The 27,699-nt window shown below is 44.1% G+C and overlaps 1 protein-coding gene across 5 annotated transcripts in view; it reads left to right on the forward strand.

The window, feature by feature from the left end:
• The window catches only part of Arid1b (AT-rich interaction domain 1B), a 309,189-nt gene that overhangs the window by 206,303 nt on the left and 75,187 nt on the right, over nucleotides 1-27,699 (forward strand). For all 5 annotated transcript variants that reach the window (XM_048354354.1, XM_048354355.1, XM_048354357.1 and 2 more), the window contains exon 5: nucleotides 14,220-14,463. In XM_048354354.1, coding sequence (XP_048210311.1) covers nucleotides 14,220-14,463 — 244 coding nt within the window. The remainder of the gene's footprint in view (nucleotides 1-14,219; nucleotides 14,464-27,699) is intronic.

Here is a 27,699-nt window from a genome sequence, read left to right on the forward strand (position 1 = left end):
TTGCATGTGCAGTGTCTATATGTGTTGATTTTACTTCCGTTTGTTTTGAGAGACAATATTGCCATGTAGCCCAGGAAGTCCACGATCTTGGTATCCTCCCTCAGGAATTATAGGCATCTACCTCCATGCAGATGATAGTCTTTAATGGACATACAGTCCATTTATTCATTTATTTACCAAGTATTTGCCTGGGCCTGGGGCTTGAACTCATGGCTTGGGCTCTGTCCCTGAGTCTCTGTTCTCAAGGCTAGCACTCTACCACTTGAGCCACAGCACCACTTCTGGCTTGTTCTGAGTCGTTTATTGGAGATAAACTACACGGACTTTGCTGACCAGGCTGGCTTCAGACTCTGATCCTCAGATCTCAGCTCCCTGAATGAGCCACTGACTCCCAGCTTAGTATTTGCACATTTTGAGGGACTTTGGGTTAGTATAATGTTGACTGTAACACTGAGTATATATAAGTATTGAGTGCATGAATACTTAGTAATTCACTTAGCACCTTATTGGTAAATGTTGAAGAATGGAAGATGCTTTTGTGCCTCTTTTACCTACGCCATCTTTTAGTGAGGTATTTTCTAGAAGGTACTTTATCCTGTACTCATAATACATTTTGCACCTTGAAAAGAATTTACAAACTGCCTTAATCTGATTTCTATGTGTCCACATGTGCATTTTTGTACATTCATTTGCAGAGCCCTTGTTTCTTTAATATTACTTTTGTATTCATAGTCACATTTATCTTTTCCTGCCTTTTTTTTTTTTTTTTTCCAGTCCTGGGGCTTGGACTCAGGGCCTGAGCACTGTCCCTGGCTTCTTTTTTTTGCTCAAGGCTAGCACTCTGCCACTTGAGCCACAGCACCCCTTCTGGCCATTTTCTATATATGTGGTGCTGGGGAATTGAACCCAGCACTCTTGCCACTAGGCCATCTCCCCAGCCCCTCCTGCCTTGTTTGTATGGTGAACCTAAGGGTCAGTGAGATTAGCTAACTCACCCAAGTTGAGGTAAAGAAATGATAGAGCTAGGATATGATTTCAGACTGTTGTTACTCTAGAATTCCTGCTGGAAGAATGTCCTGTTGTGTATTACTTTAAACTTGCACTACATTAGGCATTAGTGAGCCCTTCTTCTGGAGCTGCTTTATCTATGCCAATGGCTTAACTTTGCCAACACCCTCAAAATGTCCCCATGCTCCCCACAGATGGGACATGGAGGCCTGGGAGCTCTCTCCAGGTGCTGAGGAAAGTCATGCCTGTAGTGTAGATGAACTCAAAGAAAGCTGACATCTGACATCTGCCTCTCAGAAGCAGGCTTTGCCAAAGGAGGAGTGGAAGACAGTAGGATTAGAAGGAGGTTTTATAGGCATTTTGATTAGTGACCAGAGTTCAAGTCCAATTAGTACTTCAGCAAACAGAGGAATCTGGCAGTTTGATGAACTTTGGACATCAGTTTATGTAGGTCTCTCCCTTGCTCAGAAGTGTCAAGCAACATGAGTTTGGTCCTGGTGCCTTCGTCATCTCAGATCCCTTGCACGCCGCGCAGAGGAGGAAGGCTCTGAAGCTCTCCTGCCCAAGCGGCAGAGGAGGTGGACGGCTGGGCATCCACGTCTAATTCAGACCCCTGTACATCGTATTGTTTTCATCATTACCCCCAGGGTTATTGTTATCACTATTGAAAGTTTCTGTCTAAAATCTTGAACAGACTTCTGACCACCCTCCTTTGAGCAAATATAAGCTCTTAGGAAAAATCACATAAAAGTATACTCTAGTGTTATGCTAGCACTTGAGGTAAATGACTGGCTAGCACAGAACAAAACACACACAAAAAATAACTCACTTTGGAAACTATCTGAGTGAGTGTGGATCACAACAGAAAGATATTCCAAGTGCATGCTTTATTTAGTATACACTGTTGGGGGAGTACTGCATGTATTCAATTTGATTTCAAAATCTACTGAAGAAAATCATGTACAAAGTTCTAGATTTTTATGAAAATATTTTTAAATTCAGCTTTCTCATTGATCGAAGCAATTCGATTGTTGTCCTCTGGTGATAAAACTACCTCAGCACTGGAATATTCCTTAGGACCCTCATCAATAGAAATACTGCGGAAAACCCATGGCCACCGCAGCATACAGCTAGGCTTTGCCTTCCCTGTTCCGGAGCTCAAGAGTGAATTGTTCATCTAGGTCACCTACGAGGTAAACCAGCAGCCTTTTCCCAGCAGAACTCCTCTCCCTCTTCCGGTTGCTGCTGCGTGGAATTCTGTTGTGAACCTGGTCCCTGCGCTTGGCCGGCTCTTTGCTGAGGGCCTGTGGAAACTGCTAGTCCCCAGGAGTTAGGAAAGTGTAGTGTGTAGCGCATAGCCCTCCCTCCCCTGCTCCTCCGGCCAGTCTGGGCTGCTTGGTGCTTTTTGTTTTTTTTTAATGAGCATTGTACGATTTATGTGAATATCCTTAGCTCAACTTCAGTGCTGTGCAGCATTCTACTTTTGGAATTTATGCCATTTATATTTGTGAAAAGTTAAACTGTCTCTGCTTTTTGTCCTGTTACAATACAGAAGTGATCTTCTGTGCTTACGTACACACAGCACAGTGAAAACCCAAATGTGGAATTTCTGGGTCATTCTGGAACTGCAGCTTTAGCTTTATATGGTGCTGACAAATTACCGCCCAAAGTGGTTATACTAATTTATATTCCTGCCCTATGTATTTAGTAATATAAATCATGTTTTTCTTTCTCCGGAGTTTTATTGTGATGGCATCTCAGTTTGAATTACCACTATTATCTAGTGTTGATAAGTTTCATCTAATTACATTATAAAGGAACTCATGCATTAAAAAATCATGTATATGAGAAATAATTATCTTGACCATGTAAAAATGAGTGGAGAAAAGGAAGCTCTTCCTTTCCAAATGAGGAAAATAGAAAATCAGCTTTAGTACAGCACAGTAATAATTGGCTGTGAGCAAAACAAATGATGAATGAAATGCTAGTCATCAAAACTTGAAAGGGAAACAGGACATTTGCACAGCTTTCAGTGTATTCTGTTCCCCGGCTTGCCCTCAGGAAGCCAGGCCTCGCTCCCCTTCTTGCTATGCGGCAGACCTGGCAACTCCGTTTGTGCATTCAGGACAGTAGGGGAGACCGTGACCTAACCCTGGGGTCCTTGGTCACGTGGTCAGAGGCAGATGGTCAATGTCAGACACCCCCCCCCCCACGTGATAGCAGGCGAAAGACATTTCACTTGTCATCTTCTCTCCAATCTCTAATCTCACTCTAATGGCACACTTGGGGTTACTCTCCACTGCACCCGATAAGTACTCTTCAACCATGTCCCAGTTGGAACAACAAAGATGGAGACTGCCTTCAAGCTGGAGGAGACTCTGTGACATGGTTTCTTGGATTAGCGTCAAGACAGGAGGAAGACACTTAAGAGACAGGCTGGTAGCATGCGGCTCAGTTGGTAGTGTAGCTAATAGTGTGGCACCAGGGAGAATGATGGTCAAAGTGCCTGTTGATCAGGTACTCACAAACTGATATGTTGAACTGCATCCCCTTCATACACCTACTTAAAATGCAATATTGGGCTGGGGATATAGCCTAGTGGCAAGAGTGCCTGCCTCGGATACACGAGGCCCTAGGTTCGATTCCCCAGCACCACATATACAGAAAACGGCCAGAAGCAGCGCTGTGGCTCAAGTGGCAGAGTGCTAGCCTTGAGCGGGAAGAAGCCAGGTACAGTGCTCAGGCCCTGAGTCCAAGGCCCAGGACTGGCCAAAAAAAAAAAAAAAAATGCAATATTAATAGTGTTGCGCTAGTGTTGGCTTTGTGGTTTGGTTATTTATTGAAGGCATTGACACCAGCAAAGCTGGGTAAAGTTGTCCAGCAACCCGTAGTGCCGCCTCTGCCACTTTTGTGTGAGTCCAACATTATTTCAAAATCAGAAGGTTTTAAAAGCCTGGTGAAGGATAGAGAACAAATACATCCATTCATATAGTTCAAGGGAATATGAAACATCAAAGCAGCCAAATTTTAAATTTTCTCTGCAAACAAGACTTCCCTCTATTCCGTATGGACTCCATATAATTTGTGAGTTGTGTTTCTCTGTTATTGTTTGTTTAAGTTGCTAATTTATTTTCAGTTCCTACAGGTCTGACTGTTTTAAAGAATTTCTCTGCTATACTGTTGAAATAAGTGTCTCCTGAGGGTTCATGCCTTTTTGTTTTTAAGTTTTATTTTCCAAGTTCCTACGCGCTTAGCATTGAACTTCTAAGATAAATAGTGAAGTTTTTTACCCTGAGAGATACAAAAGGTGTTGATGGCTTTTCCTTCCTCAAGATTTATGTTTTGCTTTCAATGATAAAAACTGGAATCCGTAGACAGAGTCATAATCTTATATGATTACAGACCTTATTGTTTGTCAATTTCCTTTCAAGGCACATGGGTCATTAATATTTATAGGTTTATACCTGGCAACTTTATTTGTAAAGAACCAACCCATAAACCCATATCCCACCCCTCAATATGTGACTCCCCTTTATAACTAAATGCCTTGAGAGTTCTCACCAGCAGTTTTGGAATCAGTCTGTTAAAGCATAAGGTACTCATTAGCAAAGGTATGTTATCTTAGTTCTGTTAGCATGTTCTGTTAGTCCTGTTATGTAAATGTCTTGTTAGGATAGATATCTAAATCAATAATGTTTTGCTATTTTAAGGTTTTTTTTAACTCATTTTGTTCATTGATTTATTCTTTTTATTTTTTTCAGTAGCAGGGTTTAACTCAGGCTTCCCACTTCCTTTGCTTCCTTGCTCAGTTGGGTATTCTGCCATGAGTTCTGCCTCCAGCCCTGCTCTTTGCTGTCTATTTGGGGGATGAAGTCCCTCAGACTTCTCTGATTTAGAGTAACCTTGAATGGAGAAGCTCCAGACTTCAGCCTCCTGAATAACTAGGATTACAGAAGTGAGCCACCAGTGCCTGGCTCACTGATTCTTACATGGAAATACAATGAATAGGTGGCCATGTAGATTCATGAAATTATTGCAGTTTAGAAAGTGTTTAACAAGATTGCTGTCACTGGGAGCCAGTGGCTCATGCTACTCAGGAGGCTGAGATCTGAGGATCGTGGTTCAAAGCCAGCCTGGGCATGCCAGTCCATGAGACTCTTCAGTAAACCACCAAAAAGCCAGAAATGGAATCTTAACTGAAGTGGTAGAGTGTTTGCCTTGGGCACAAAAGCTCAGGGACAGCACCCAAGCCCTGAGTTCGAGCCCCCGGACTAGCACATAAAGCCAGACATCAATCATAAAAAAGATTACTGTTGTTTAGGCCCTTACTATTCACATCCTTGTTGTTTGCTTATTTCATATAATTCTGAAAAATACATACTCATTAAATTTTATTCTCAAATGATACCTTCAGTTTATATGTTCAAAGTGTTCTTTTTCATAAACCCTTGAGGATATACTTTTTTCTTACAAAGTTTAACATCTTATTTGGCAGCCCCACCTTCGTTGGCTCAGTTCTGTTTTTGCTGGGCTTGGGGTTTTGCAAGTGCTTGGCAGGTGCACTACCACTTAATCCACACTCACAGCCCTCGTTTCCATCTTTGGTGAGAATATTATAAAAAAACAAAATCACCATCTGGAACTCCATTGATTCCTGAAAACAGTAAGCCCATTTCTGCGTTCTCTGGCATCACGTCGGTGCAGCTTTTCCCTGTGACCTCCTTGGTTTGAGCCTCATCTTTTCCCACAGCCAGATTTCCAAGGGCAAGGCCTGGATGCCCCTCTCCCCCTAGCCTACCACCCCCCCTCCCGCCCTACAGGCCCCAGCATGTTCCCCAGGGAGACACACTACTCCACGTGCCACCACAGTCACTGACTTACCCTCTTGCACACTTACCTGTTTAGCTGTTTGTCTCCCTTTGTTGAGAAACAGTGGCTCAGAGTAGAAGCTCACATAGGACCAGCCAGCTAAAGAGTGAAATGTCACCACACAGGCAAACTGCCTCCTTCTTCCCACCTTGCAGCTCCAGCTGCAAACCTCACTTAGATGGGGCGTGTGTACCTAAGACTGGGTCTCTCTTCCCAACTCATTCCATATTCTTTGTTTTCATTTCACCACAATGCTGTAGTTTATTTTAAAATGTCATTCATTGCTCCTGGAATGAATGAAGAGCAGCGTGAGTCTTAGTTTGCAGCCTTGACTTCGAGTTTGACCAAGCCGTGAGGAAGAGTCTTAACTTTGTCTGTGTTGCTCAGTGGAATCAAGAGATGAATATTCTGACTGGTAGAAATGAGGAGAGAGGCTGCCGCTAACTGTGCATGCTTTAGTTGACCCAAGTAAGGAACCGCACCTGCTTTCCCAGGCTCTCAGGAGGCACTGAATCACCGTAGTGTCTCTGCTAAAATGATCTTGGCCATCCTTACTGATTTGGAAGGCATGTCCTGGGAGTCTTAACCAAGCAGGGGAATGCCATTTTCAGAAAAAGGTTTGTTTCAAATCCATACAACCTAAACAAATTTCTAAGTATTCTTACACCCCATGCTATGGCAAAAAAAAAAAGTCCTGTTTGCTTCTCTTTCTAGCCTTCACAGCTTCTGAAAAGTGTTCCTAGTAGTGGAAGAGCAGAGAATCTCCAGGGCAGAGTAAAAATCTAGGACTATTTTAGGAGCCCCCTGCGGCTCGTGCAGAGAGCAAATCCTCTCGTGTGATGCCATCACACACACACACACACACACACACACACACACACACACACTTCCAGCCCACCACCTGGGCTCACCCCAGAGCACAGCGCACGCGTGGAGGACCCTGGAGGATAGCTGCTATTTTAGATGCTGATTTTTAAAACAAATGAAATATAGCCATTATGATAATATTTATGCACAATAACATGCTTAGCGGAATCTTGCTTTTGTAAAGTGGCAATTTAGCTAAATATCCCATAAATGTCCCCTCAAAGTGAGAATTACCCATAATGGAATCTTGCTTGAGAACAGACGCAGTGAATCAGGTGAAAGTCATTTCCCAAAAAGTGGTTCTTAGCTCCTTCTCAGAAAATGAATTTGACTCATAATTTTTTCTTGTATTATCCCTAGTCGTTGGATACAGCTTTATCATTTGTGAAATTGAGACTATTTTTAAGTTAACATCAAACATTGTTTTCCATTGACCTCATACATCTGTGGTTTGTGAGCAGTGTCAGGTATAATGAAGAGGGGGCTGGAAACATGGCCTAGTGGTAGAGTGCTCACCTCGTATACGTGAAGCCCTAGGTTCGATTACTCAGCACCACATATATAGAAAAAGCCAGAAGTGGCGCTGTGGCTCAAGTGGTAGAGTGCTAGCCTTGAGCAAAAAGAAGCCAGGGACAGTGCTCAGGTCCTGAGTTCAAGCCCCAGGACTGGCAAAAGAAAAGAAAAAAAGCGTAATGAAGAAAGGTTTAAATTTAAAAGCGAGACAAATGTAACTTGGAAAGAGAATACTTGAAGGGCCTAAATATTAGTGTTTGAAGGATTTTCTTTGTGGAATCTTGGTGTCTGAGTTATACTCATTTAGACAGGAAGTCTAGGCTTCTAATTTATTTGCTGTCTAGGCAAATGTGAGCAGCAGAGACTTGTGTGGATATTTTGAAATGCAGTGCTATAACATAGGTTTGCAGTGAGAAGTCTAGAAACATCATCAAAATTAAAACTGTTGCTCCAAAGTTTTGCTTTTGTATGTCAGTGGAATTCTTAGCTCAATCCTAAGATCAATTTCAAGGAATACTTGTGTCACTTTTTTTTAAATTTTTATTGTCAAGGTGATGTGCAGAGGGATTGCATTTCGTACGTAAGATAGTGAGTACATTTCTTGTCACATTTGTAACCTCCTCCCTCAATTTCTCCCATCTTCCCTCCTTTCCAATTACCCCACCACCACTTGTGCCACTTTTCTAAAAGAACAGTCCAAACTAAGATGTAAAGGTATGGCATCATCTTTACACCCTTTTTGTAAGAGCTATAAGGCTGCACACTTGAGCTCCTGGGATATTGGTTGGAAATTGGAGAACTCGTTACTAATCTTAATACGTAGATGGGGTAGTTTTCAGCATTTTTGTGGAAAATGCTTTGAAATAGTCACATGTACTAGATTATGTGGCATTTGTGACTGTATTTTCCTATAACACTTACGGGTTTGGTGACACTTGCCTGTACATTTTTCCTTTCTATCCCACACCTGGTAATGGGTTCACTCTCAAGGAAGTTCAGGTGTGAGCTGGGTGCATGCGCTTGTGATCCTTGCTCCACGGTAGCACAGCACAGGGGCCCCTGTTCATAAGACCCCGTTACCGGCAATGGTGTGTTGAGTGTTCGGTTGAGAGCCTGTCATCCCAGCAACAAAGACAAACACAAGTAGAAGAATCGCAGTCCAGAGCCACTGGGGAGTAAAGAAAGACCGTAACCATTGTGGAAGGAGGACGCTCCGCTTAGAAGACACGAAGCCCTGGCCTCAAGTCCCTAGTATCCTTAAAGACAGAAAAGGAATAGAAAGTTAAGGAAGTTAAGAAAATTATGCATGGGCAGAAGAGGGCATATTCCTGCATTTCACACTTATTGTTCTGAAAAAGGAGCAGCAACTCTGCTTTTCCAAGATGACTAAGAGACTTTTCGAAGATGCACAAACCGGCATTTTAACCCATGGGAAGTCCAAGTGAGAAATCATTAACCGCATCCTATTAAAACTCTGGAGCAAGAGAGCTGTGCTCATCCCATTGATGGAAGCGTCTTCTGCTTTACCCCCACCCCCCCCCGCCCTCCGGGCGCTCTCTGGAGCAGGGGCAGCTTCTGGCTCGGCCCATCCACACCACCAGCTGATTGCACCGAGGACTGTCACTTCGTGGATTTGGAAGTTCATTTTCTCTTTCAAAAACCTACTTACTTAATTAAGCAAGGGAGCAAAATTCTCTAACATATTCCCAGTTCTTCAAGACAGTAAAACATTACTGGTAGGACCGAGTTTATCGTTTGCTGGCCAGTGTATGCTAGACTGAATACCACAGAGCCAAAGATGTCTTTTGATGTGTAGTGAGTCATAGTGTATTTAGTGTAAAATATCTCCAGGAAAGCCCATGTGCACCATATAGGCGAGAGGACAGTCACACCAGCCGATCTTTGTTCTTGCTGCCTGCCTTCTTTGTGGGACGCCCCGCCCTTACCCCTTCTGCCCTGCCCACCCCTGCCTTGGACCATCAGCACGGCACCCTAGGGGAAGAGGAAACCTTGCTCTTCCCACTACCCACTGAGATGGTGGCATGTGCCGCCGTTAAGACTTTTTACTTGCCCCTCGAGTTAGAAGAAAAGCCATACATGGACGGAGGGACAAAGGGGTAAGAGTTACACAGGTAAAGTCCTTATAAAGAACTTGTATTTAAAATACATTTTAGAATAAAAGTTTTGTTTGGTGTTTGTTTTGTTTTTCTCAAGGCTGGCACTCTACCACTTGAGCCACAGCTCCACTTCTGGCTTTTTCTGTGTATGTGGCACTAAGGAATCCAACCCAGGGCTTCTCGCATGCTAGGCAAGCACTCTACCACTAGGCCACATTCCCAGACCTGTGGTTTTATTTTTTTTTTTTTGGGGGGGGGGGGTAGTGCTTTTTAAAGAAAATAAGTTATCAACAACAGAAGTCACTTTTTTTAATGTGTTGGAAAGTATTCGAAGTTCTGGGTGACGGCAGATATTGAAACTCCAATTTGACAAGCAGAATTTCACCAAAGGAAAGCAAGACAGTTGCTGCTGCTCATGAAGTGATGCAGTCACCGCCTTGGCCGGCACTGGGGTGAGGGAGGATTTAAAGACTTCCACCCGAAGAGTCCTGGCTGCAGTTCCTACCTGCCAGCGTCCCCGTGACATGCAGGGAGGGAGGCACCATGGCTTCAAGGTGCCTGGCTGGAATGAGACACAGGACAGCCTCTGTTCTTTACAAGCATCATAGATCTGATCCTACTTACAAAAGAAGGAGAGAGTTGGTGCCCTACTGACTAAATTGTCCTCCAGGGGAGTATTAGTCACCGAGCTTCTTTGTTAACTAGGCTGAATGCTTAAACCACTGTTGACCTCCTTTTATTAGCATGCTTTAAGATAGCTCTACTTATGGATACCCCAAGTATCTGCAGGGCAGAAATATTTCCATATAATTTACATATAAAAGTTACGTGTGTATAACAGTAATATAAAAATGATATCTTTTTATTACTCTTCTGTTACACGAAGGTCTAGTCAGCTCTGAAATTCTGATGACTGTGAATACGAAGAAAGCCAATGGTTTTATATTTTCCTCTTGATAGTTTCTTGATCAGCTTGTTGAATAACAGAAGTATTTTTGATACCTTTGCACCTTAGAGGAGTCTCTCCTGACACCCATCTGTGTTATTTTCTCAGCCATTGCATGGGATTTTATGGGAGTATGGGGAAGGAATATGTAAATCATACAATTAGAAAATTTTCAAAGTAATGTTTTTTTTATGTGAAGAAAGACTTACATAAAATTATTTAACTAAAATTGAAGTTTCTTAAAAACTGAACCTATACTGTCTTATCTATATTTAGTTCCTTATTTAGAATAATGGAAAATGGTTGTGTATCTAGCTATTAACCAAATTTAGTTTTGTCTGGCTGGCCCTCTTTCCCCGTATCCGGCTGCTTAGGCCTTCTGAAAGCCTCTAGCTAATGGAGGCGGTCTCCGTCCCCACAGGAAGCTCCCCAGGTGGAAAGGATCTTTCTAGTAAAGTGAATCTACACCTGGCTCTCACTCCTCTCCCTACTTCCATGCAGTTATAGTGATGGGGTAAGTTCCTGTTCTTGGTAAAATTGGTACAGACCATCATCTGTGGTGCATTAGTGAGGTTCCATTGAGGTCTTTCTCAGTTTCTTTTAGTCGGGGTCAGCAGGTTCTTCTTGTCAGGGTGGAAGAGTGAACGGTCCAGCTGCTGGTGGTCTCTGCCCAGCCACTTGCTCCACCATTGCCCAGAGCACCCCTTACTGTATTAGGAAGTGAGCGTGACTTAGTCAGTGAAGTACTGTGGATGGGTGTGAGTTTCAAAGGTCACAAAATGAAATTCTTCTCCTATTTTCTTAAAGCATTTTAAAATATGTAGCTTCTGAGACAAACATAGAGTGCCTCTGTCACTGGGTATGGTGCCTTATAACTTGCTACCCAGGAAGCGGATTGGTAGAGACATGATTTGAGACCAACTCTAGGAAAACATTCTCAAAAGTCCATGGAACCAGTCAAATCAGGTGTGGTGACTCATCTAGTCACTCCTCTTACCCAATGGGAAAGGTAAATAGAAGGACTGCAGTACAGGTCACCTCTTGGCATAAACAGGAGACCCAATTTGAAATATAATAAAAGCATGTAAGGGCCGGACTTGGCTCCAGTGGTAAAACCACTTGCCTAACAGGTGTGAGGCCTTGAGTTCCAGCCTCAATACTGCCAATGTGGGGGCAGCCATAGATGGCCGTGCCCAGCTCTAAAGAGCTTTTCAGGTCCATTCCTCTGCATGCTCACAAGTTGATGATGAAATGCTCAGGAGACAAGACACTAAAGACCTCAACTAAGTCCTCGTCCCTCCCTCCACCCCCACCCACTCCAACAGGTCTGAGCCTGTGTATGGTGACAAGGGAGCCTGTAGCCTGCAGAGAGGGGAAGGAAGAAATGGCACGTCAGTATGTGTATATCACACACACACACACACACACACACACACACACACACACACCTACACCTGTTAGGCTAAGGTCTGCTCTGAGCAAGTCTAATGATTGTCTTGATTGCAAAGTGTGACTTTCTCTGCGTTGCATGGAGTCTCTTGCAGACTTTAATAACCTTTTTCTGTTTCCATTTGACTTCACAAAAATTATATTCAGTTTACGATGTCTAAATGGAACGATCATTGAAACGAGTAATCAAGTTATATATAAATCCTTGCCACCTCAGTATGCATAAAACCATGCAGCTTATATATCTGGAGAAGGAATGTTTGTGTTTTGTAAATTCTGAAAAACCTGGCTTATGTTGTTACCTCATTTTACTTTAGAGATTGGATGATACTTTCCCCCAGGGGCAGTATTTTCAGTCTGTCCTGCTAATATTATTTTGTTTCTCATAACTACAACGACTTGGCTTTAAAGATGACTCTTTTTTTCCTCAGATGTATGGGGGGTGGTGGGTATGTGGAACTACTGTCCTTGCTAGGCAGGCGCTGTACCACGTGAGCCAAGTCCCAGCCTTTTGCTTTCTTTAGTTTTTGAATCAGGTCTTACATTTTTGCCTGAACCATGAGCCGCGTAGTTATGCTTCCTTCATAACTAAGACAGCGGGCTCACCCTGCTACACCAGCTTTAGTGATTGAAATTGGCTCTTGCTCACTTTTTGCCCATGTTGGCCTTCAACAGAGATCTCCTCGCCTCTGCCTTCCAAGTAATTGGCATTACAGATGTGCGCCGCTGCACCTAGCTCTAGAAAGTAGGTTCTTCTTAACACGGACATTTTTCCTGTGTCATTAAGATTTTCAACTGTTTTTCAGAATTATATTTCTTTGTTTTAAAAATAATTAATCCTATGTTAGACCCGATAATCCATAGACTTCTTGCTGTGTAAGGGACTAGAATCCTAATCTAAAGTTGCTTTATGACATTGTGGGCATCCATTCTCACCAGCTGGTTTACCTTGTCTTTTTCATACTCTTGGGGCTAGATTTATTCTTAGAACCTGAAATATCTTCCTCCGGCAGCTTTGAAAGCCCTCCTTTCAAAAGATCCCACAGGAAGCAAAGTTAACCATTACTAAAACTGAATGAGTAGAAGGTACCTGTTAGGATTAAATATGCTTTGTTGGCTGTAGCATAAGCCGGGTACTTCTATTTCCATTCTGCACTATTTAGTCCTAGATCACAGACTCAGAGAGAACAAAGAATGCCTCTGTGATATGTGGAAGCTAGAATAAATATGTAAGTAAACACTTCAGGGTGGTATGCAAGTGTACACAGGTACAATAATCAAAATATGGTAGGTTCAGGGGAGAACTCAAACAATAGAATTCCTTAGGAAGGCTAACTCAGAGTTCACCAAAATAAACACCAGGAAACAGGTACTGGAAAGTTGGATGGTACGGTCAAGGGAAGAGGAGGGATCAAGGAACGAAGAGAGGAAGAGGAAGGAATGCAGTCATCAAATTCAATGTATAGCCTACAAAATTAAGAACATTACACGGAAGGGTGGCGTTGGGAGAGATAGGGGAGGATGATGAAAGAAATAACATCAATCAAGATGCACTGTATTCATAAACTGCTTTGATGAATAGCAACTCTTCTCTACAACTACTTAAAAAAGTATATACTCTAACAACAAAAAAAAAATAAGTATTTTTATACAGTGGTGTCACTTGTAGAGGTCACTGTAGCAGGCCTGTGTCAGTTACTGAGCGTTGGTTGCTGGTGGTCTCCATTGTAGATGAGTGGGTAGGGGCAAGGGGCCCTTTATGCCCCCTTCTCACCTTCCTTCTCTTTTCCACCCTCGGTAGTGTAACTTTCAGCATTCACCTTGAGCATGAGTTTTGTGATCTGCCAGTCTAGAGGGTGTTACGATCACATTAGATGGCATTGCCAGTGCGAAGTTGTTCTATAAAGGTAAAATGTATAACATTAAGACTCATTTCTGCCAACATAACTTCAAAGGGATTTGTTTTCACAATATCATAAATATACAAGTACTGTTATTTTGTAGAATGGCACTTTGCCTTTATTTAAAATGGAAGAATTTCTCACCAGAAAGTTTGGTTGAGATTTTTGCTATTGTTAGATTACATTGTCAGTTTGAAATTTAGATTGCCATTATCGAGTTGGAACCCAAAAGACCTAAAGCCTGTGGCTGCTTATTTTATTGGAGTCCTGTAGCGCCAGGCGTTTATTCTGCGGTGGGTGACCAGCACTGTGCACAGGTCCAGTGGGCTCGCCGCTGACAGTGGAAAGGAAGCAGGATGGCCTGTGAACGAGAGGTGAAGCTCAGCCCCTGAGGAGACCCGCTCACGTTTCATGAATAGGGTCACACTCCAAAACTTCCTCGGAAGAGGGGCTGAATTAGGGTTTTCAAGTCGCATTTTTGAGTTCATTTTGGTCCAACTATGTATCACTCTGTAAATCTATGCCTTTCCTTTTTTTTCCCCCTCTCAGGACCTGTCTGGCTCTATCGATGACCTCCCCACGGGAACGGAAGCAACCTTGAGCTCAGCTGTCAGTGCCTCTGGGTCTACGAGTAGCCAAGGGGATCAGAGCAACCCGGCTCAGTCGCCCTTCTCTCCACACGCATCGCCCCGTCTCTCCAGCATCCCAGGCGGCCCGTCCCCCTCTCCTGTTGGCTCTCCCGTAGGAAGCAACCAGTCACGATCGGGCCCAATTTCTCCTGCAAGTATTCCAGGTATTCACCACCTTGGCATCGTGTTTCCTCTGTTACGAAGACGTGCCTCTGTCAGGCTCATTCCACTTCTTTGTGGTGGGACCACTTGCTAAAAGAACTGAGTGCATTCTCATCAAAATACCTGGAGTCTGGGCCCTATAGAGACACCACAAATAATACAACTCCTCATTTAATAAAATGTCCACCTACCCTAATACTTTGTTTAGAAACAGGAACTATTTATTCTGGGTATATCTCGTAATAACTGTTCAATGAGAAGTTGAGGTTGGTGACTGGTATTGCCTTATTTTATGGTTCTAGTCACTATTTTCAACAGCTGTTATTTTCTAAAACGTGTTTATAAGTTACACTTGTCCATGCGCCCTCACTGGGCTCAGCTCCACCCCTTTCTGCTCCGTGGACTTCACGTTCCAGCTAGCTCTGGTTTCAGGGTTTTCTTTTGTCATACATCTCCTGTTACTTCTTCCTTTTTCTTTTTCTTTAAATGTGCTTCATCCTCATACCAAACATCATCCACTTAGACCCACCAAGTACCTGGTCTTCCTGTGCCACTGAGCTATGAATTGTAATCTTTTTATCTTATTTTACTGATGGATTGATTTTTGCAGTACTGGGGGTTAGTTTGGGCCTGGCCCTTGCTAAGAAGCCATGTTACCACCGAGCTGAGCCTCCAGCCCCTTATGTATACATTTTTCTGTGCAACTTTTGCTAACATGGTGTAGATGACTGTCAGAAACCACTTCCTACCAGCCTATCCTAATAGATAATGAATTGCTAATTAATTTTTTGATTATTTGTTTTCTTTCTCTCAAGCATAGGTAGTATTTTTGCCTCTTTTTATATTTTACCCCCTTTTTTTTATAAATGTTGATGGTAGCCTATTTATATGTAGTACATTGTGAAAGGTTATATATGAACATACACAATGTGCTAATAAATAGTAAGCAATATCAAATGAATATTCATGAGCCTAACATCCATTTTAAGAATTGTGTTACTAATGCTTTTGTGTCACATACATGTTTCTTTCTTATCCCAAGACCTATTTTCCCCCTAGTCTTTATTTTTTGTCACTTTTTAAATCTTTTTTAGAATTGTTTTACAAATATTTGTGGAGTATATGTCATTTGTTTTATTTAGAACACTTCCTTATAGAAATTTACCCCATTTTAGATGGCTGTTCCCATGTCAAGCTGCTGTTCATTACAGTATGGCAACACATGTAAACTAGAAAGGGCCTGGATAACTTAGGAAAAACTCTCCTACTCACACTGTAGGTGCTGTGCTGTCTCTTGCCTTTTTTAAAGAAACAAAACTGTAGTTGTATTATTTTGCTTAAGGCATTTTATGTAACCTTTCTTTCAAACTTATTTCTTTGTCTTAATAATGGGTGTAGTAAACTTGGATTTCCTGGGCTTAATGGTATCCATACTATGACTGTTCCTTACTCTAGAATTTTGAAAGCATTTCTTGGTAGTTAGATGGCTTTTGAGCTATTACCTATCTAAGTGCTGCAGAGTTATACATAAAATACTATATTCTACAAAGAAGAGTGGCTACTTCCCTTACGAACTGGGTCAGAAAGACCTAAATTAATAACTGGACCACGACTTTTTGGAGGCCTAACGACTTTTCAGCTTTTTAACTTAAAATCTTGGAATGGGTAGTTGAAGGTAGTTTTATCACTCCAAATGGAGATTTCTAAACATCTGCTTTTATTGATTGGGCTTTAATGGACTATAGCACACAGAGCCTAACAATAGAATTCACTTGGGACACATGGCCCTGGTAGCTCAGCAGATTTAATTGGTATCAAAACCTCCTGTTCTGTTGTGGTTTTTGGAAAATGAAAGTAAATGGAAATCCCTGGCCCAATGCTATCTTATCTCCCCCTCCTAGGAACTACAGGTATGCTTCTATATCATTACTCTCTATTTAATCGAAAGTGCTTTTATTTTGACATGGTAGTACATGCCTATAATCCCTGCACTCAGGAGGCTAAGGCAGAAGGGTCCTGAGTTCAAGGCCAACATGGGATAAATAGCAACACACTGTCTCAAAAACCTGAAGGTTGTGAATACAGCTCAGTGATAGAGCATGAGCAAGGCCCTGGGTTCAACTGTCAGCATGAGGGGTGTGGGGGGGGGAGTGTGTGTGTGTGTGTGTGTGTGTGGTCATCAGCTCTCTCACATGTTGGTGAAAGTACCAGGTGAGTGTCTTAAACTTGTCCACAGGGCTAATGCTCAGGATCCACCTTTGTCCTCAGTGCGCTGTTCTTAGCTGGTGTCACCGTTGCCACTGCCCTCTCTTTCCCCAGCTAAGCCTAGGAGCATTCAACCATGTTTCGGTTGGTTGCTGATTAGATGGGTTGTTGGTTGTTTGAGGGTACTACAGTTGAAACCCAGGCAAAACCTCTGCCTCTGTCTTCCCAGCCCTCGAACCTAAAGGTTTTGCTAGATACTTGATCACGTTTGTATGATGTTTTGTTAGGGAGATTGGAGATTTCTTTTAAAATCATTATAGGCTGTCTGGTGTGGTGGCACACACTTGTAATCCTAGCAATTCAGAGACGCTGGCAAGAAGTTTGAGTCTAACCTAGGTACATAGTGAGACACTGTCTAAAAAAAAAAAGAGAGACTTCTAAAAAATTACCTTTTTTCAATTAATCTTTCCCTAAAATTCTTATCTTTGTGGCCTGGGAACTGTTAGATCTAGTGAGGTTTTCAGCTTATGCCATCTGTGTGTTTGTATGAGTTTGGTCATAAATAATAAACCACACTTTAGAGAGTTGGTTAGAAAGTTGATACTTGTTTTTTTACTTCTGTTTACTTTAAATGCAGATATGTCTCCTTTGAGGAAACAATAGACTCAGGTACTTCCATCTTTTCCCCTCTGTAGTCCTCCTGTTTAGTGCATTGGATGCTAAGGTAATCTGTGTCTCCTTTCATTAGGCTTTGAGTGAAGGCGCACGCCAGGGTGGGCACGATTCTCAGACTGTTGCTTCATGCCTACCTGCTGGAAATTTCTCCTTATTAGTCATGTGAAGTCTTTTTATCCTGCCCCTCCTTCCTCTCATCCCCATCACTGGCTCCAACCCATGCACGCGCGCACGGGCACACACACACACACACACACACACACACACGTGCATTTCTTTTGAATGTGCTTTTGCCCCATTACCTCCTCCTGTATCCTGCCTGTGTCTCAGATTGGTACTTTGAGTCACTTCACAACAGACACTGTTCTGTGGCTGATAGCTGGGGTGAGGTAAAGTCAAAATGTTTTGGGGGTTCTTTCTTGTGTTGCTTTCCCAGGCTTTGCTGGGAAGGAGCAATCCTTCTTCTGTAAATGAAATGACAGTTGATGAGAAGCATCAGCAGTAGATAAGTGAAGCCCAGGAAGTCATCCCAACCAGTTCTGATTCCTACCTCTGAAGCTGGCCCTCTGCCCGCTATACTTGGCCTGTCATCCTCTGCCTCGCAGATTCATGGTGAGCACCCGGGGACCGAGTCCTGTGAGCCAGCAGAGCACTGGCCCGGCCACATCCTGCCCTCAGAGTCATCTTACGGCATGCTGGAGGCCGCCTAGGGTTCCAGGCTACTTGGATGCTCCCTTTGGGTGCCCATAACGGGGCTCCACTACTACTGGTGTACTTAGAGGTCAACAATCCAGCTCAGGTCCCCTACCCTACCCACGCACTGAGAACCCAAACTAAGATGTCCTTCCCCAGTGCCATCTTAAAAGGTCTTGTTTTTCATTTCCTGTCTCTTCGTTTCTCTCTTCTTCATAATGCTGTATTTAGAGAACAGAGTAAAATAGCCCCATTTTTCTCATTGGTGTCAGAGCATGTTATGTGTGTATTTAAATTAAGCATATATATATATATATATATATATTGCCAGGTGTAGTTAACTCTGAAATGTATCATTATCAACACTTTCCTTTCTAATAAATGATCCCATCACATGGTACTTACACTGTGGTGTTTGGGGGTAAGTCCTAGAATTCTGCACTCTGGGTAGGGTGAGCCCTAGGTCTGATTCCTCAGCACTTCTAGCTAACTCAGCACTGCATGAGAACACACCACAGTTGCGGAGAATCAGTGGATGATAATTTCACTCTTCTGGCCCCCTAAGCCACCCAGTCCAGTTATTAACAAAGAAAAAGTGTAAATAAGTTCAACTTCTTTTATTTTCATTTGATTGGCCGGAGGCTTTTGTCAGCTTTTCCTCCATGTACTGTAGGAGCAGCTGTGCTGCTAACTAGTGTGTGTCTCCTAACTATTGAGAGGGCGAAACTGGATGGGGAGGGGTGCTTTGTCACTGATGAATGAATCTGGCTTAGAAAGCTTTAAATGTTTAGACTGCTGACGATAGTTGATCAGTTTTGTTAATGAATATATAAGGGTGGAGCTGATAATTCTTGAATTATGTTTTGTTTGGGGGATGGGGGGAGGATTGTCTACCAAGCCCAGCTTTTGGTCAAGTTAAGTCACTTGCATCTGACCGTAGAAGATGATGGGTTAGGACCAAAAATACAGTTAGGCATTCACATTAGCACTGCACCAAATGGACCTTATTTTTCTAGCCATTGTTGTATGCAACTGGTATTTCAGGGAGACCAGTCAAAAGCACAGCATCCTAGCCATCAGTCAGAGACCACGCAGAGTGGCATGCGCATGAAAGCAAAGTATCTTTTCATGAAGTCATAGAAGCTGTGCTGTGGGCTTCTCCCCCCATACTTACTGCTTGCTAAATGAGGGTGAAGGGGGAGTTAGGAGGTCAGAGATGTTGCAAGGCTGGCTAGGTTTGGAGGAGTATTTTGTCTCTCAGGAGTTCCCCTCTCTGCTCCTGCTTTCTCTCTCCAGGCTCTCCTTCAGCTGTTACACCCCCATACAATGAACCCGTCACTAGCACAGACTTCTGCCTTGCAAATGCCTACAGATTCTGGGCTCACAGTGGAGTCTGGAGAAGGCTTGGCTGTTGCTGGCGCCTTTACACTTCTGCTCCAGAGCTCTGTCAGGCCCATTTCTATGCAGGAATACATGCATCCAGCATAAAAACTCACCGTGAGCAATCTGTATCCCGTAGACAGTGAACACACCACTTCCGGGAAGGGTTGGTGGTACATCTGATTAAATCTGGAAATAACTTCTTGTATATTTAGAGGTCCCCGCCCCCCGCTTTTTCTACCCTCTGTGCAGAAGGATGCCTAAGGAGATTTTCTATATGAACTGATATAACTGCAGATACCAACGAGAAGATATTCTGGTCAAAACACTAATTTCCTTGCTTAATTTGACATGCAGACAAGCAGATCTGGAAGAACACTATAAGGGAAGGAGAAAGATGAATCACAGCGAGGAGTTAGTCACGGGCCAGCGTGAGCAGGAAGGTTTTAGTGAGAGGAAATGATAGTTCCTGGTGTCATTTGTCAAGATTAGTACCTACAAAATGAACCGTGGAGGATGCAAGCCGGTATCTCCTTTACTTAATACATTTTCCCTAGCTCTTTAAAGCTCTTAGGCCTGAAATCTAACTTATCCTAAGGAAATATATTTTCCACTTTCTAATTTATTCATAATAAATCTCATGTTAAAACTACGGCATTATTTATGTACCCAAATTATTTTAAGCCACTTTCCTTTCAGAATAGCTAGTAAACTCTTCCATAGCATTGCTGTGACAAGAAAAAAATTTATTTGAAATTTTGCAGTTGCCCTACCTGGTAATCTTATTTCAGAACAGCTATTACATGTTCCTTTGCGGCATTTTTGGAGGTAGAAATCCTGTAACAACTTAGCCTGAGGAAGATGTGTGCTACTTATTGGCAAACTGAGCACACACAAAAAATGCCATTAATATACCCATGTTTTTAATCTGTAGTGCACAGCAAGCATCAGTTCAGCAGTCTGAAAGAGAACTTAGCCAGTATTTTCCCCCCTCACAAGGTAAAATATGTGTGTCACTCAAATGTAAAGCCACATCCCTTCTAAGTGATGCTTAGTAACCGTTGAAAAGCGAGCTGCGTTTTGTCTCTTGGGGATGCCGTCCTGGTTGGAGGGCAGTGGTATAGAGCCTCTCCTGCAGTCTCAGGTCTTGGATTCATGCCACCAGCCCCATTCTGCACTGTGCCCCACAAGCTTGAAGGCCCCTCTGCCTGGACCCATCAGGCATCTGGAACTTGAGGGAAGGGAAGATGGGAACACGTGCTTTGGAAATGTTCCATCCCAAGACAATTCATATCACGCCTTTGCTCCTCCTCCTCTTAACCTTCAGGTATAAGACCATTAGGAATTTCTCCAGTTGCACACTCCCCCCCCCCCCACCTTAGGAATAAGGTATGTCCTTCTCTTTAAAGCTCCTCTTATCTGTCATCTTTTTCTGGTGCTTATGTGAATCTACAAGAAGACCTCTTGCTTGCTGGCACAAGCCAGTAATCTTAACTACTCAAGAAGCTGAAATCTGAGGATCATAGTTTGAAGCTAGCCCAGGCAGGAGAGTCTGTGAAACTCATCTCCAAATAACCACCAGAAAGCTGGAAGTTAGACTGTGGCTGCAATGGTAGAGCACTAGTCTTGAGCACAAAAGCTCAGGGACAGCACTCAGGCCTTGAGGTCAAGGCCCAGGACCAGCACCCTCATAAAAGCCCCCTCCGCCAAGTCGGGACTGGGCACTCACACAGCTGACCACATCTCCAGGGTCCTTTTGCATTATTGACTAAAGAGGGGCTCGTTCACTGTTGGCCCTCATTTCCAGAGCCAGACTGCCTCGCCTCCAGACCTGTGCTCAGCCGAATCCTCTGCTTGAGTCACCCTGCACTGCTTCTGTGGAGAGGTGGTTGACCCTGGCCTGATAACTCGAGAGCTCAGAACTGAAAGGTGCCATGTTTTATGAGCTCATTTTAGCTTGGAACCATTTGAGTACCTTTTGGAAAACGGTAAAGTGAATGGTGCTTGGGCCAATGTGTTCCTACTGTGTGTTTTCTGAAAGGGAAAGTCATGGTTGTGGACAGAACAAAAGCAAATTAGGTTTATTCTCCTGTTTTCTGATGACCCTGGAGCTGGGATTATTATGATGTGTTGATTGATTATAGCCATTAAGTCTCTTACTAATCAGTTTCATCACTTATTCTCAGTTCACACTTGCACCTTTGATTTCTCTTCCATAACAGGGTGATATGGGTTGTCATTGACTAATGAAGAACAGAATTGATTTTGGCATGAGACAAACGTAACGCCGACACCAATCCTAAAATGCATTAATCTTTAATAATCCACATCTGCATGTTTATAAATGATATAACCCAGGATTGTTAATGTTGATATTCTCCCTTCCAAACAGAAAGTGACATAGCATTTATACTTGCGAACTGCATTAAATACTCATAGCAGAATGCAGAGAGTGACCTTGCTGAATGAGGATGCATTACTTCACAGAACAATTTCCAGAAAAAAGTTTCTTTCACTTTACTGCTGCAGAGAGCGGGTGACACCCTGCAGAAGGCCAGCTAACCCAGTTGCTCGTCCTTTCTTAATGTATCATTTTCTCATTCTATTCACTAACTGAAAATTGGGCTGCAGACATTTCTAGGAACTGGGGAGAATGAACACCAAAGTGCTCTATCCTCAGGAAGCTTAAATTCTAATGGGAAAGAGAAGAAAGCTTTTGCTTTATTTGCAAGGATTGTTAGTGGAAAAATCAAGCTACTTCTTGATGTATCAGTGGTTAGAAATCACTATTTAAACCAAAAGAGTGGAGGAAGGATGGGAACAAGTCGTGTGAGGGTGGAGGAAAGCAGTGACAGGCAGAGCGAGTCTGCAGGCCTTCGGCCCTGAGGCGGGGCACGAGTGGGGGGTCACAGGAAAGCTCACGGAGCTGGAGGGGGTGGGAAATGGGAGCAGAGCAGGTAGCCAGGTAGACTAGAGTAGCTAATGCAGCCGTTGCTTCTTACCCCCAGTTTTGCTTTCTGAGGTTTTTGTTATTCCTGGTCAGCTGTGGTCCAGGAATATTAGGTGGACTACTCCAGGAACAGTCCAGAAGCTAAACTGTGCGGTGTTGTGAGTAGCCCCGGGGAGTCCCTCGCCATCCTGCTGCGCCCCACAGGAGCACGAGTCATCGTGGCCACGTCCGTGCCCTGTGCGCGTCCCTCCATGAACTGCCATTGGTTAGCAGATCTCCTGTCAGTATCTGGAGTTCAGTTTGGTTATTATTGGCCCCAAAATTTGATGCTGGCAATTCCAATATGCTGAGCAGAAGCCCTAAGCACTTCTCTAAATGAAGAGTGAAAGTTGTCGATTATTTATTACAGAAAGGAAAAGTACATATGCTGAGATTGCTAACATGTGTGGTAGGAGCCTTCTACCATGAGCCAGCAAAGAAAAACACTGAGTGGCTCAAAGCCCTGAGCCTGCACAGAGACTCTGACAAGGGGTTGCCTGAAGTGCACACCGCACCTCTGGGCAGAGTGCTCACCCAGGCTCAGGAATCGATGTAGGCTGAAAACTGAAAATTCCTGGAAAAGCTCCATCTGCCAGTGAGGACGCTCAGCTGCCGCCCGGCATCCAGCAGGCTTAAAGACGTTGACCGAGGGCCAAGAGGCCAGCCTGCTAGTCCTCATTGCCACAAACTGGGCTCTTCCTACAAGACAACCAGAAGCTACCCATTAAAGCACAAGGCACCTACCGGCATATAAGCTAAGGAAGGACAGATGGACTCTGGCCAATGTGGCAGTGCGGCAGGATGATAAAGAGAAAACCTGTCCATGCTCAAAACTACAAAAGGCAGAAATCACATTCTAGTGCATCACAATTATTCTGCTTTGTTATTGTTAATTTGTAGATCACACTTTATCATAGGTATGTGTAGTGTGTGCACTCACGCACAGTGTAAACAGTGTATGTATAGTTAGTGTCAGCTGAGCTCCAGGCTGTACGAGCGTCTTGGAGTGCGTCCCCCTGGGTGAAGTGGGACTCCATGCAAGACCTGTGATGTCATTACTCTCGGGATTCAGAACTTCATTCTTGCTGTAATAGGAAAGCCCTGGAAAGTGGAGCAGATTTGGGGTGGCGGGGTCAGTGTAGGTTTAAAGGGTTGTTCCAGGTGTTGGGTGGTGAGTGCACAGTGTGGTGAGTGGGTAAGCAGGAGCCCACAGGAGGTGGGCATGACTAGAGGCAGAAGACATTGGTGGACAATGACTGTGTGTCATTAGATGAAGAGCACATGTTTGGAGGGAAAGCCAGCATTTGGGTTTGACTGTTAAATAGCAATTCTTCTTGACTGTCCTTCTTAGGGGAGGTGTTGAACAGACAGGTGAATGTAAGAACTAGGGTGCAGAGGCATTATGTCAGTGGGAGTTTAGGTGACACTGCAGGTTCAGTGCCCGCATTAGAATCCCCTGGAGGGCTGTGGCAGCACAGATTGCAGGCCCCACCCCCACTTCCTGACTGGGAAGGTCAGTGATTCTCAACATCACTCAGAGTATAAGCGATGCCCCGGAAGCGTTCCCTCATCAATAATTCCTAAAAGCTCTTCTCAACTTGAGGTTGAGAAATCACCAGAGGCTTGGGCGCAGAGATGGATGGGAAAATGTGGGGGGGGGGGGATGGTTCTAGAGTGTGACAGACCTCCTGTGCCCAGCCCAGTGCCCTGCACATGCCACCCCTGCTCTGGGGAAGCTCTCTTAGTTATTAAACACATAAAAGCTTACAGACAAATGGCTCACCCGGCTGTAGCGCATTGCCAGTCTGCCCTGACCTTTCTAGAGTTAGGTTGTGGCTCCGTTGGAAGTATGTCACAGAAGAGGGATAAAATCCTGTTGCATTTTCAGGCCTAACCCAGTAATGGAATCCCTTCCTTCTTTTCACAGTTTTCACACAAAATCCAAGCATCATGTAATGTCTATGCTTCTACCAAAAAAAAAAGGATGTCGCATATTTCAAAGAACTGCACCTCAGTATACAGTGCTTTCGTTCTTCTTTTCCTTTTTTCTTTTTCTCCTCACCTTGCCTTTCTTCCCTATAAGACAGAGAGTGGTACAAGATTCCCTATCTCAGTACCACTGACCAAGCCTTTGACGAGATCTCTGCCCGCAAGGTGAATCCAAGAACAGCGCGTCATTCCTCTAGCCTTGGAACAGCCGTCCACCTGTTAGCAGCCTAGAGCACTCCTGCTTATCCTTCAAGCCCCACGTCAAGTCTCTGTCCCTTCCCCAAGTTCGCAAGGATCCCTCCAGTTCCCTGGGAGATGGGGAGCAGGTAGCCTCGGGGCGGAAGCAGTAGCCCTCCTTTTCCTCGCCCGCCCATTGAGAACAGTGCCTGCGAGCAGAGCTTCCGTGTGGGCAGAGCAAACCGAAGGATGCAGTCCTCCTGGGGAAACGCAGACATCCAAGGAGAGGAAATTCCAAAACTGATTGCATTTTATTTTGGTTTGGTTTGGCAGTACAAGGCTCGAGCTCAGGGTCTCTTACTTGTTGCCATTAAACCGTGCCTCCAGCCCCATCACTTTACCCCTGTGGTGACAGCCATCTTTGACCCTTTGTGTTTTCACATTTTATACAATCATTCCATTGTCCTTCCCACCTGAAGGGTGACAGGTGATTCCTTGCTCTTCACTACACCTGATTGGTGGGTCTAGGACTTGTCAGTGTAGTGTACCCAGACCTTTATGGATGCAGAACACTGCCCAGTCCTCATCTGTTGTATACCCATTCCCCGTGAGCCTCCAGGCACATCATCTTTTGGTCTGGAAACATGGTTCTGTGCTCTCTTTTGATATATTCTCCTTTAGGTGTAAAATAGCTCCAAGCGAGTGAGCACGGTATATGGCCTCTCGTGGGTCTTGTGTTTACAGGCAGAGCTGTTGCCAAGTGCAGGAACCCAGCTAGAGGAACTGAACAAGGAAGGCCAGAAGGCCAGCAGAACTTGTTCTCCAGGCAGAAAGCGCATGGGCTTTCCAAAAAAACCCCACCTCGGTCCGGCAGTGGAGGACAGGATGGAGCAGAAGCGGGCAGCCGCCAGCCGCTCGGCTACTCTTTCTCCTGGGGGCCAGGTGGACAAATTGGCAACCCTGTTCACGGCTTTTTTTCTTCTCCCCTTTGTATCATAAGAACTGCTAATCGGATCCATGCTGCTGCAACTGTGGTTAGTTATTAACAGAATAAAAGCAGATTTCTCCAAAAGAACGGGTGGAGGAAACGACTATACAAAATTGCAAGGTTGTTAGAATCGTAAGTGCACAGCAGTCGATTTCCTCCGTATTCTGAATTACACGATGAATACAAGTCTTTCATCTGTCACTATACTCATTTCTTCAGAAGGCAGCCAAATATTAAGCTTCTCAAACAAAAAGAGCATCTTAGAAAGAGGAAAAATATTGAGGAGGAATAAGAATGGGTAAGAGAAGGGGAAATTAGGTTTTGTTTTTATTAATTTGTCCTGGTGAGAGAAATATAAACTGCCTGCTCTCCGGTTTCCCCTTCACTGCCTCTGACCTTACATCAAAGCAAGGATTAGAGCAGATTTAGAGAGGCTGCCTGCCCTTGGAGTCCGGCTCAGAGCCCGCCACTCTTTAAACAGATAGCGGGGAGCTCCCATCTGAGCGCCCCGCCACAACCCGAAAGACCTTTGAATTGTAAACCAGGCCGACCAAATTATTTGACCACAGCTATCAGAAGGGTACATTTTTCTAAGACTACCGGGTTTTCAGTATGCTGGTTTGTACAGCTCCGCGCGTCTCTGGCACTCTCAAGGGTACTGTGCACATCCTGAGTCCCAAAAATAGACGTGGCTCTGCTTTCAGCCATGCCACACCGCGGCTTGTGTGGCCCTCCCCGACTGCGTGACTGCACACACACACGCGCGCGCACACGCGCACACACACACACACCAGTATCTGCTCCTTTACCAGCATCCAGCAGTCCTGGGAGACAAGGAAAGGAGCGCAGAGTCATGAGAGCCAGCCTCCCCTCCAGGGCTCGGTGGAAGCCAGGCCTCGGAGCGGGGCGCTCCCTGCACCCCAACTCCCTTCCTCCTCACCACCAGTGCTTTTGCCGAATGCCAGCCACTAGTTTTGGCGCTCTGGTTCATCTTTAGTGAAAGTGTATGGTTACCTAAACAGTCGAGTCTGTTTCACCTCACAGTCTCTGACCTGTCATTTCACCTGCTCCTTTTATTCCCCTTTGTTCTCTTTTGTCTCGAGTCAGGTGATATAGGAAAAACTGCAAAGTGGATTTTTAGCACTGAACTTGAAGGTAGTGTCCGTCGTTCCAAGTCCATCTGCTGATGGCCTCCACATTCAAGTTTGAATAATCAAATCCACCATAAGTTCATTGATTTAAAAACGCAGTAACGGGGGCTGGGGATATGGCCTACTGGCAAGAGCACTTGCCTCGTATACATGAAGCCCTGGGTTCGATTCCCCAGCACCACATATACAGAAAATGGCCAGAAGTGGCGCTGTGGCTCAAGTGGCAGAGTGCTAGCCTTGAGCAAAAAGAAGCCAGGGACAGCGCTCAGGCCCTGAGTCCAAGGCCCAGGACTGGCCAAAATAAATAAATAAAAACACAGTAACTGTGTAAAACTTGGAAATATTTGTTCTCCTGGCCTCTGCAACTTTTGAAAAAGTTGGATGAGCACAGCCTAGTAGTGCTCCCACGGTGTGATTTGGATGGGGTGTTGGGTTCATTTGGCAGAGGCTGTAGTAGTTAGTGCGGTGTTTTAGGTTTCTGTTGTTTGCTGTAGTAGGAAACTAAGGAATTAACCGGAGGCCTCTTAGCCTCAGAAGAGATAACAGTGGAGAGCTGGGCTTCGCAGGTTTATTCCATGCCATCCTAACACAACAATGGCAGTCTACAATTGCATCTTATAAGTAACTTTTATTTGTTTTGGGTCTGACCAAAAAGATTTGGGGAAATAACACTACAACACCCTCACCTCAACTTTACCCATTAAGTGTGTTCGCTATTTAATTCTTGAGCTTCTGCTTGTATTCATTGCCAGGGAATCCAGTTCATCTACTCTAGATTTGTGTGGAGGGAACTATAACTAAGTTGTGCTGTTGACATTTGTTTTTGCAAAGTTTCTTGTTAAATATGGTGGGTCAGGTTTGTGTGTCAGTGCTGTTATTGAGCACCATTTCATGTTATTGGCCTTTGAGCACCTCTCAACGTCTGTGAATTCAAGTCTTTCTACGTTGTATGTGACTGGAAGTGGTAGCAGTACGTTAATGAGTCTTAGTT

The sequence above is a fragment of the Perognathus longimembris genome, chromosome 9 (genome assembly GCF_023159225.1).
Source record: "Perognathus longimembris pacificus isolate PPM17 chromosome 9, ASM2315922v1, whole genome shotgun sequence".
Lineage (NCBI taxonomy): Eukaryota > Metazoa > Chordata > Mammalia > Rodentia > Heteromyidae > Perognathus > Perognathus longimembris.